This window comes from Crocuta crocuta, unplaced genomic scaffold, assembly GCF_008692635.1.
Source record: "Crocuta crocuta isolate KB4526 unplaced genomic scaffold, BGI_CrCroc_1.0 scaffold177, whole genome shotgun sequence".
In the NCBI taxonomy this organism is placed as follows: domain Eukaryota; kingdom Metazoa; phylum Chordata; class Mammalia; order Carnivora; family Hyaenidae; genus Crocuta; species Crocuta crocuta.
The window spans coordinates 3856790-3868103 of NW_027531880.1; the positions used below are offsets into that span (position 1 = coordinate 3856790).

General features: G+C 58.5%; 1 protein-coding gene and 1 pseudogene across 1 annotated transcript in view; both read left to right on the top strand.

The window, feature by feature from the left end:
- The first annotated feature begins 2803 nt into the window (after window positions 1-2803).
- On the top strand, window positions 2804-5417 carry LOC144239122 (homeobox protein Nkx-6.3 pseudogene; annotated as a pseudogene).
- Window positions 5418-7366: 1949 nt separating this feature from the next.
- Window positions 7367-11314, top strand: part of LOC144239111 (homeobox protein Nkx-6.3) — a 4264-nt gene continuing 316 nt past the window's right edge. Inside the window, exons 1-3 of the mRNA XM_077773113.1 lie at window positions 7367-7748; window positions 9671-9840; window positions 11198-11304. Coding sequence (XP_077629239.1) covers window positions 7367-7748; window positions 9671-9840; window positions 11198-11304 — 659 coding nt within the window. The remainder of the gene's footprint in view (window positions 7749-9670; window positions 9841-11197; window positions 11305-11314) is intronic.

Consider the following 11314-nt stretch of genomic DNA (forward strand, 5'->3'; position numbering starts at 1 on the left):
ATTCTCCCTCCTCCAGCTGAACAAATGTCAAAATTAATAAAGAAATTGACTCATGGCACAGGGCTCCATCTCTCCTTCCTGGCTCGTCCTGGGGGGCATTTGAGGCGCTGGGACAGGAGTGAAGCCTGGGTTGGGGCCCCGAAGGAGGCTGCGGGTGGGATCGGTCAGCAGGGAGGCCTGCATTTCAGGGAGGTGCCCACTCCCTGGAAACCGGGGCAGCCCCTCCATCAGACTGCCCACTCCGGGAAAAGCCCAGAGGCTTCAAACCCCTGGAGCTGAAAGAACAGATTTCTGTCTCCTGAGCATTACCACGAGATGGGGGACAAGTCCGAGGTAGATGGAGGAGGTACCACAAGCCCCCAGGGTGCAAGGCTGACCCCACAGCTGGCATACACTAAGGGGGGCTACCCCAGGACACCCCACCCTGCCCCATGAAGGGGTCTGGCCCCTGCACTCAACGCCATCAAAGTTCAAGAACTTTTAGGAAAATCATCTTGTTCACTTCAAAGCAAGGCTGGCCACCAAGCTGGCCTCAGTTTTCTCATCTGTCAAATGGGGGAATGGACTAAACAATTGCTAAAGGCTCTTTAGACTGGAATTTCCAAACATGAATGTCTTGGGCAAGCTTGGCATTAAATAGGAATCAAATTGTGTGCCGCAGCTTTTCTTCCTCATAAGTTCCCGTCATTAGGGGTGACCAAGTCACAGTTGCAGGGTCCTCCGAGCACTGCCAGCCCTCACTCTGAATCTGTAACTTGTCCCTCAGTATCAGAAAAGCCACCGGGGGCCGAGAGACCAGCCACGCCTGTGCCGCCGCATCACCCAGAGGGTTTTCAAATCACACTTTCAGGATCACAACCATCTGGGTGAGGTCAGGCGGCAACACTGGGAATCGGGATTAAAGTCTCCTGAATGGCTGTGCCGGGCAGCTTGGTAGCACAGCCAACTCAGATGAATAAGAACCTTGTTTCGTGTTTTTAATCCAGAGAAATAACCTCCACAGGCTGTGTGAGGTCTTTCTTGCATTAACCTGCATCATTTACACTACAGAGAACGAGGCCCAGAGGGGCCAGGTCTACCGAGGCAGATAACCGAGGCAGATAACAGCAGCACAGGGAGAGTGTGGCTCTGTGTGAGAGGCGAGCCTCCCCGCCACCCCCCGCCATCCCACGCCGAGTTCTGGGTCTAGGAGAAAGCATGGGGCACCTCTTTTCTCCCCCCTGCCAAAGTGGGACCACAGGGTGGTGAGATAGCCAAGGAGCCCGCAGCCCGATGGGGAAAGGCTTTGGAACTGCCAGGCAGAGGAGGGACAGGAGTCTATCTAATCTGTCTGGCAATCACTATTTTCCTGTCATTTTGCACATTCAGACCAGTGCCATGCTAGTTTCCATTAAAACAAAACAAAACAAGAACCACAAGAAAGGATGCTGCCCCCTACAGAAACACCCGGGTATTTGCCCTGGCTTCCCTGTTTGTACAATGGAAGCCTCCAGTAGAGCCTTGTGTGTTATAAAAATTCATTAGAATAAAAGGTGCTCTGCAACTCAGCCTGGTCCCATCCATCAAATAGTGACTGAGCTCCAACCGAGTGCCTGCCACGGAGACCCGCCACTGAATCAACAGCCATCTCAGCCACCAAAGCTTTCCAGCCCACGTGCCAAGCCAGGCAGAACACGGCAATGGCTCCAGCAGAGGCACAAGTGATTCCTCGGAGGAGGAAGATGGCAGGACACAGGGAATCAGGGAAGGCTGCTCGGAGGTAGTGGTGGGAAGGGCACACACACGCAGAGCTGCTCCACTCCCACACCCTGCCCCAGTCTGCCTGGCAGGCCCCCACTCCCAGGCTCTCAGGGCGGCCACCGTTTCACACCCCCATCCCCCACCGCCCCAGCCAAAGCCCAGCCTCCCCACGTACCGTCCCAGCTCAGAGGAAGGAAGAGAAGCATCCACACTGAGACTCCACGCTCCTGCAGTGGCTTCAGCATCTGCAAGGAAAGGGGCCCATGCACCCCAGGGCAGCGATCCCTGCCCCTGGCCTCCTCGCCCTCAGGGGAGCAACTGCCGGAACTGTGATTTCCAGTTGCCTCAGGAGCCTCCAGGCCCCCCACCCCCACTTTTTCCTAGATGTTGGACTTGGGGGACCAGGAGCAGATAGACCCTCTGAGAATGAACAGGGCTTCCAGAGCTCATTCTCTCTTTCTCTCTCTCTCTCTCTCTCTCTCTCTCTCTCTCTCTCTCTCACACACACACACACACACACACACACACACACGCACGCACGCACACACCCTGGCTGATTTTACAGTCAATCTTTCAAAGTGCAATTTGTCTTGGAAAAGCCAATGTGAGGCCCGTGTGGGTTTCGACCAATGGCGCCGCGCCTCTCACAGCTCAGCCAGTCTCCGGTCTGTATTCTAATGGGCCATATCTTTATCAGGGAAATGTTGCTTCTCTGAACTTAAAACTTCTCATGGAGGGTCCCCAGACTCGGAGGCAGAGAAGGGGTCTGAGCTGAGGTGTGGGGAGCCGCCTTTCTCCAGGACAGACAGACAGACAGAGAGGGAAGGGGTGCTGGTAAGGCCTCTCACCTGCCCCAGGAGCACCTGACTTCCGATCAGCTGACGCAGGTGCCAGGTCCTGGGGCCAGGGCTGGGCCGGATGTATTAGGTAGGAGGGCAATCTGGGGCTCGGCCGCTTTTGACCCTCCAAACCTGCCATGGGCTTCTGGGTCAGAGCTCGGGGTCTCTGGCTTTAGGGGCCTGGATTTGGGCATCTCACCTTCCCTCTCCCCGACCCGAGGATCATGGAATCCAACCTGCAGGGAACATTCCTGCTGAACAACACGCCACTGGCCCAGTTCTCGGAGATGAAGGCCCCCGTGTGCCAGTACTCGGTGCAGAACTCCTTCTACAAGCTCAGCCCTCCGGGGCTGGGCGCCCAGCTGGCCGCCGGGACCCCCCACGGAATCACAGACATCCTGAGCAGACCCGTGGCCACACCGAACAGCGGCCTCCTCTCCAGCTACCCTCACGTGGCAGGCTTTGGTGGACTCGGCTCCCAGGGGGTCTACTACGGACCCCAGGTGGGGAATTTTCCCAAGGCTGGCAATGAGTACCCCACCCGGACCCGGAACTGCTGGGCGGACACAGGCCAGGACTGGCGAGCCGGGCGGCAGTGCGGCAACAGTGAGTACAGGGCAGGGCTCCATCCCCAGCCCGGGCGGGCGGGCAGCGGGCACCGCAGGATCAGGGGAGGGGGAGGTTTGGGGAGGGAACCCCCACGGGGTGGTCCATACCTGCCGTCCACCTCTCCTCAGCCACCGTCAGACCCCCGGATCCACGTCCCACCTCGGTGCAGGAACGACTTCTCCCCTCCCTGGCCCACCCCTGCTCTGCCTGGGCGTCACCCCCCACCCTTACCAGCTGCCGCCTCAGCTGCCCTCCAGGGGAACCTGGGGTCTCCGGATCTTCCTGCCCCGTGTGGGGTCCGGCTGGCAGCTCACCTTCCTTCTCCCACTCGGAGCCCGTGTCACTTCTTCATCCGAAGCAGGCAAATGCGGTCCCCGGTGAGACGCTGCTGCGGCATCACCTTCCCAGAGCGCCCACTCATGCCCCGACACCATTCAGGGACACCGGATGCCCTCTGACCCCATCTTGGTCCCGCGGGCGTTCAAGGGGGCCAGCTTTCCGCCGTCCTCCGCAGGGCTTATGTCAGCAGTAGCAGCCACAACTGCCCAGCCTCCAGGAGCAGCTGTGGAGTCAAGTCAGACTTGGCCCTAGCTGTCGCGGGGGGTCTCCTTACCCTGCCATCCCCAGACCTGTTTGCAGAGACCTGCTGCAGGGCCTCCGTGATGCCAGTCGGGGTCAAGAGGGGGGTGGCAGGTCGTGCACGGGCAGGTGAGGCTCACCTGCGAGGCAGGGAGGGGGACGGGAGGCACCCTTGCGGCACGGAGGCCCGGCCAGGATCAGGCAGGGGTAGAGGCGGAGGGAACCGGCACTTCTCTCAGACGCGGGGGCTGCCCCACTGCAGGAGCTTGGGGCCCACCAAGGAAACCCCGAAGCGCGTGTCCGCCTCCCAGTCCGCTATGCCACACCAGGCGGTCACACTGCCTGACCGCCCACTGCTCACTCACCCTGAAACATGGCGAGTTGCATGCGGGCGAAGACCTCGTTTCTTGCAACTGGCTTTGGGGATACTTTAGGCCTCCGTCTCCCACACCTCCATCTTCCCCTCTCCCCCCCCACACACTCTCCACACCCCTACTCTTCCGTCCCAAGTGCATAGCCACACGCAGGAAAATACCTGAGTCAGTGGCTGGATTAACACAAAAGGAGAGAGAACTGCAGATGATGGTCTCTGGGGAGGTCTCTTCCCCTTTCGATTCCTCAGTTTCCCCACCTGTTCCGTGAGGAGACGTGACATGACTGCCGGGCTGCACTGAACAAGGTTCCTCAGGTGGGCCTTCGGCTTCCCCTGAGCCCCGCAGCCTTCCAGCCCGGCACCTGCCTGAGCAGCTGTCCTCGCTGGGTGGGGGTCAGGGGCTAGAGCCTCCGGGCAGACTCAGGTGTAGTTGAAGCCACATGACTTCTAGGCGTGATGACAAAGGAGAGCACTAACTTGGGGCTTAAGGCTCTGGTTTCCTAAGAACCTAGAAAACGGGATCTCGGGAGCAAGGAATCAGGAACTGGAGGAATTCCCAGACCCCCTGGGACCCTGACTGTCCGTGGGAGGTGCCTGGTCTGTTTCCCCGTGTCGCTGAGACTGAGGAGAAAGTCCTACTGCCCCTGGAGGGAAGGCAGCATGACTGAGTAGTGAAAACACTACACAGAGAGGAATGAGACCAGGGCAGGCTTTAAGCTTCCTCTGTCCCCTAAGTAGCTATAACCTGGGGCAGATGCCCTCTTGAGGTCCCTATCCATCCAGACACGGCAGAGGTCACAGTCACTATTGTCAGAATGCCAGGAATGCTTCTTGGTTAGCGGGGTCACAATGCCCCCACAATCTCAGTGGCTTCTCTGTGGGAAGGATCCCGGCCAGTGGGAGATGCAGGACAGGGCTGGGACCCCTCACCCATCCCACTAACCACATACTTTCTCCCTCCCACCAGCCCCAGACCCCCTGAGTGACAGCATCCACAAGAAAAAGCACACCCGGCCCACCTTCACGGGACACCAGATCTTTGCCCTGGAGAAGACCTTTGAACAGACCAAGTACTTGGCTGGCCCTGAGAGGGCACGGCTGGCATACTCGCTGGGGATGACCGAGTCGCAGGTCAAGGTGAGTCTGTGCAGGAGAAGGTGTCTGCCTCGTGGGGAACAGCCTGCCAGGACAGGATGCCACTGAGTGGAAGAGAGGCAGCCTCGCTCTTCCAGCAACTCCTGGCTCTCCTGCTGTTTGGGCACTGCCTGCCCACCTAACCCTGGAGATGGTGATAATGACCATCACCAAAACAATGGCTATCGATACTGCTCTCTGTTATAAGAGCCTTGAGTGTGGAACCCCATTTAGTCCATACAGCTCCCTCGATGTAGGTTTCCTTACCCACTTTACACATGAAGCTGTCTCAGCTGAGTCTCTTGCTCAAGGTCACCTGGTTGGTAAGTGCAGAGTTGGGGCTCAAGCCCAGATCTGTGGGGCACCAACCTAATGCTTCCTCCTCCCTTGCACTGCGGTGACCAGAAGAACTATCAAGAGCCGATGGCAGCCTCCAGCTGACCAGATCAGGAGGCAGCCTCTGGGCCGTGTTAGGGCTGGATTTGGGCTTGCTGCATTGGCTAGCAGAAGGAGCTGGCCTTGGCCTGCCAATAAAGGTAACAGCTCCTCCTAGGGCCACCCAAATGAAGCTCGGATGGGATATCGGGTGTAGGAAGCCTCCAAGCCGGATGCAACGGCCATGCTCACACTACACGCTGCAGTCTGAAGTCAGTAAACAGGCTTCTTGCCACCAGGCTCCCCGAGCCGACTTTGATGTTAGATCTCTCCTGAGAGCCTTTGGGTGGGGGCCCCCCAAAAAAGAAAGCTTTGAGGTATGTCGCAACTGCCCACCACTGTGACATGGTGACAGGTTCAAGGGTAGAGGAGGGAAGTACAGGGTGGTTGAGACCCAGGGCTGGGCTCCGCTAGCATCTCCAGCCACCTCCTGGTCTGTTGGAGGGAAGTGGAAGGAAGCAATGTGGTCCCCGTACGTATTTTTCTGCTTCTTTAGGTACTTTTTGCACTCCTCACTATTGTAAGCAATGAGAGTACGTTATTTTTATAATTAGGGGGAAATGATTCAGTAAGCTCGGTGAGGGTCTATAAAACTGAATAAGCGGTGATTCTTGAGCACCTACTGAATGCCCTCACCTGGTTATTTCAGCTTCTTCCATCCAAGCGTCCCGCGTGCCAAAGAAGGAAGATACACCGCAGGGAGGGCTAGAGCTAAGCAGAAAGGGGCGCTGCACTTACACACATTTTTTATGTTACCCCCTCCCCTAAAACCAGTGTGAACATTACAACCTGTTCTATTACTGAGCCATTTATTTTACTACAAAAATAAGGATCGAGTGTCCTTGCCGCCGAGTGGAGTCCCCTTGCTGGGGCGGGGGCTGTGTGTACGTGCGCGCCCGGACGNGCCCTCAGGGGAGCAACTGCCGGAACTGTGATTTCCAGTTGCCTGGAGCCTCCAGGCCCCCCCCCCCCACTTTTTCCTAGATGCTGGACTTGGGGGACCAGGAGCAGATAGACCCTCTGAGAATGAACAGGGCTTCCAGAGCTCATTCTCTCTTTCTCTCTCTCTCTCTCTCTCTCTCTCTCTCTCTCTCTCACACACACACACACACACACACACACACACCCACGCACGCACACACCCTGGCTGATTTTACAGTCAATCTTTCAAAGTGCAATTTGTCTTGGAAAAGCCAATGTGAGGCCCGTGTGGGTTTCGACCAATGGCGCCGCGCCTCTCACAGCTCAGCCAGTCTCCGGTCTGTATTCTAATGGGCCATATCTTTATCAGGGAAATGTTGCTTCTCTGAACTTAAAACTTCTCATGGAGGGTCCCCAGACTCGGAGGCAGAGAAGGGGTCTGAGCTGAGGTGTGGGGAGCCGCCTTTCTCCAGGACAGACAGACAGACAGAGAGGGAAGGGGTGCTGGTAAGGCCTCTCACCTGCCCCAGGAGCACCTGACTTCCGATCAGCTGACGCAGGTGCCAGGTCCTGGGGCCAGGGCTGGGCCGGATGTCTTAGGTAGGAGGGCAATCTGGGGCTCGGCCGCTTTTGACCCTCCAAACCTGCCATGGGCTTCTGGGTCAGAGCTCGGGGTCTCTGGCTTTAGGGGCCTGGATTTGGGCATCTCACCTTCCCTCTCCCCGACCCGAGGATCATGGAATCCAACCTGCAGGGAACATTCCTGCTGAACAACACGCCACTGGCCCAGTTCTCGGAGATGAAGGCCCCCGTGTGCCAGTACTCGGTGCAGAACTCCTTCTACAAGCTCAGCCCTCCGGGGCTGGGCGCCCAGCTGGCCGCCGGGACCCCCCACGGAATCACAGACATCCTGAGCAGACCCGTGGCCACACCGAACAGCGGCCTCCTCTCCAGCTACCCTCACGTGGCAGGCTTTGGTGGACTCGGCTCCCAGGGGGTCTACTACGGACCCCAGGTGGGGAATTTTCCCAAGGCTGGCAATGAGTACCCCACCCGGACCCGGAACTGCTGGGCGGACACAGGCCAGGACTGGCGAGCCGGGCGGCAGTGCGGCAACAGTGAGTACAGGGCAGGGCTCCATCCCCAGCCCGGGCGGGCGGGCAGCGGGCACCGCAGGATCAGGGGAGGGGGAGGTTTGGGGAGGGAACCCCCACGGGGTGGTCCATACCTGCCGTCCACCTCTCCTCAGCCACCGTCAGACCCCCGGATCCACGTCCCACCTCGGTGCAGGAACGACTTCTCCCCTCCCTGGCCCACCCCTGCTCTGCCTGGGCGTCACCCCCCACCCTTACCAGCTGCCGCCTCAGCTGCCCTCCAGGGGAACCTGGGGTCTCCGGATCTTCCTGCCCCGTGTGGGGTCCGGCTGGCAGCTCACCTTCCTTCTCCCACTCGGAGCCCGTGTCACTTCTTCATCCGAAGCAGGCAAATGCGGTCCCCGGTGAGACGCTGCTGCGGCATCACCTTCCCAGAGCGCCCACTCATGCCCCGACACCATTCAGGGACACCGGATGCCCTCTGACCCCATCTTGGTCCCGCGGGCGTTCAAGGGGGCCAGCTTTCCGCCGTCCTCCGCAGGGCTTATGTCAGCAGTAGCAGCCACAACTGCCCAGCCTCCAGGAGCAGCTGTGGAGTCAAGTCAGACTTGGCCCTAGCTGTCGCGGGGGGTCTCCTTACCCTGCCATCCCCAGACCTGTTTGCAGAGACCTGCTGCAGGGCCTCCGTGATGCCAGTCGGGGTCAAGAGGGGGGTGGCAGGTCGTGCACGGGCAGGTGAGGCTCACCTGCGAGGCAGGGAGGGGGACGGGAGGCACCCTTGCGGCACGGAGGCCCGGCCAGGATCAGGCAGGGGTAGAGGCGGAGGGAACCGGCACTTCTCTCAGACGCGGGGGCTGCCCCACTGCAGGAGCTTGGGGCCCACCAAGGAAACCCCGAAGCGCGTGTCCGCCTCCCAGTCCGCTATGCCACACCAGGCGGTCACACTGCCTGACCGCCCACTGCTCACTCACCCTGAAACATGGCGAGTTGCATGCGGGCGAAGACCTCGTTTCTTGCAACTGGCTTTGGGGATACTTTAGGCCTCCGTCTCCCACACCTCCATCTTCCCCTCTCCCCCCCCACACACTCTCCACACCCCTACTCTTCCGTCCCAAGTGCATAGCCACACGCAGGAAAATACCTGAGTCAGTGGCTGGATTAACACAAAAGGAGAGAGAACTGCAGATGATGGTCTCTGGGGAGGTCTCTTCCCCTTTCGATGCCTCAGTTTCCCCACCTGTTCCGTGAGGAGACGTGACATGACTGCCGGGCTGCACTGAACAAGGCTCCTCAGGTGGGCCTTCGGCTTCCCCTGAGCCCCGCAGCCTTCCAGCCCGGCACCTGCCTGAGCAGCTGTCCTCGCCGGGTGGGGGTCAGGGGCTAGAGCCTCCGGGCAGACTCAGGTGTAGTTGAAGCCACATGACTTCTAGGCGTGATGACAAAGGAGAGCACTAACTTGGGGCTTAAGGCTCTGGTTTCCTAAGAACCTAGAAAACGGGATCTCGGGAGCAAGGAATCAGGAACTGGAGGAATTCCCAGACCCCCTGGGACCCTGACTGTCCGTGGGAGGTGCCTGGTCTGTTTCCCCGTGTCGCTGAGACTGAGGAGAAAGTCCTACCGCCCCTGGAGGGAAGGCAGCATGACTGAGTAGTGAAAACACTACACAGAGAGGAATGAGACCAGGGCAGGCTTTAAGCTTCCTCTGTCCCCTAAGTAGCTATAACCTGGGGCAGATGCCGTCTTGAGGTCCCTATCCATCCAGACACGGCAGAGGTCACAGTCACTATTGTCAGAATGCCAGGAATGCTTCTTGGTTAGCGGGGTCACGATGCCCCCACAATCTCAGTGGCTTCTCTGTGGGAAGGATCCCGGCCAGTGGGAGATGCAGGACAGGGCTGGGACCCCTCACCCATCCCACTAACCACATACTTTCTCCCTCCCACCAGCCCCAGACCCCCTGAGTGACAGCATCCACAAGAAAAAGCACACCCGGCCCACCTTCACGGGACACCAGATCTTTGCCCTGGAGAAGACCTTTGAACAGACCAAGTACTTGGCTGGCCCTGAGAGGGCACGGCTGGCATACTCGCTGGGGATGACCGAGTCGCAGGTCAAGGTGAGTCTGTGCAGGAGAAGGTGTCTGCCTCGTGGGGAACAGCCTGCCAGGACAGGATGCCACTGAGTGGAAGAGAGGCAGCCTCGCTCTTCCAGCAACTCCTGGCTCTCCTGCTGTTTGGGCACTGCCTGCCCACCTAACCCTGGAGATGGTGATAATGACCATCACCAAAACAATGGCTATCGATACTGCTCTCTGTTATAAGAGCCTTGAGTGTGGAACCCCATTTAGTCCATACAGCTCCCTCGATGTAGGTTTCCTTACCCACTTTACACATGAAGCTGTCTCAGCTGAGTCTCTTGCTCAAGGTCACCTGGTTGGTAAGTGCAGAGTTGGGGCTCAAGCCCAGATCTGTGGGGCACCAACCTAATGCTTCCTCCTCCCTTGCACTGCGGTGACCAGAAGAACTATCAAGAGCCGATGGCAGCCTCCAGCTGACCAGATCAGGAGGCAGCCTCTGGGCCGTGTTAGGGCTGGATTTGGGCTTGCTGCATTGGCTAGCAGAAGGAGCTGGCCTTGGCCTGCCAATAAAGGTAACAGCTCCTCCTAGGGCCACCCAAATGAAGCTCGGATGGGATATCGGGTGTAGGAAGCCTCCAAGCCGGATGCAACGGCCATGCTCACACTACACGCTGCAGTCTGAAGTCAGTAAACAGGCTTCTTGCCACCAGGCTCCCCGAGCCGACTTTGATGTTAGATCTCTCCTGAGAGCCTTTGGGTGGGGGCCCCCCAAAAAAGAAAGCTTTGAGGTATGTCGCAACTGCCCACCACTGTGACATGGTGACAGGTTCAAGGGTAGAGGAGGGAAGTACAGGGTGGTTGAGACCCAGGGCTGGGCTCCGCTAGCATCTCCAGCCACCTCCTGGTCTGTTGGAGGGAAGTGGAAGGAAGCAATGTGGTCCCCGTACGTATTTTTCTGCTTCTTTAGGTACTTTTTGCACTCCTCACTATTGTAAGCAATGAGAGTACGTTATTTTTATAATTAGGGGGAAATGATTCAGTAAGCTCGGTGAGGGTCTATAAAACTGAATAAGCGGTGATTCTTGAGCACCTACTGAATGCCCTCACCTGGTTATTTCAGCTTCTTCCATCCAAGCGTCCCGCGTGCCAAAGAAGGAAGATACACCGCAGGGAGGGCTAGAGCTAAGCAGAAAGGGGCGCTGCACTTACACACATTTTTTATGTTACCCCCTCCCCTAAAACCAGTGTGAACATTACAACCTGTTCTATTACTGAGCCATTTATTTTACTACAAAAATAAGGATCGAGTGTCCTTGCCGCCGAGTGGAGTCCCCTTGCTGGGGCGGGGGCTGTGTGTACGTGCGCGCCCGGACGCTCAGCTTCTTTCTCCTCCCAGGTGTGGTTCCAGAACCGAAGGACCAAGTGGCGGAAGAAGAGCGCGCTGGAGCCGTCGTCCTCCACGCCTCGCGCCCCGGGCGGCGCGGGCGCGGGCGGGGAGCGCGCGGCGGCGGAG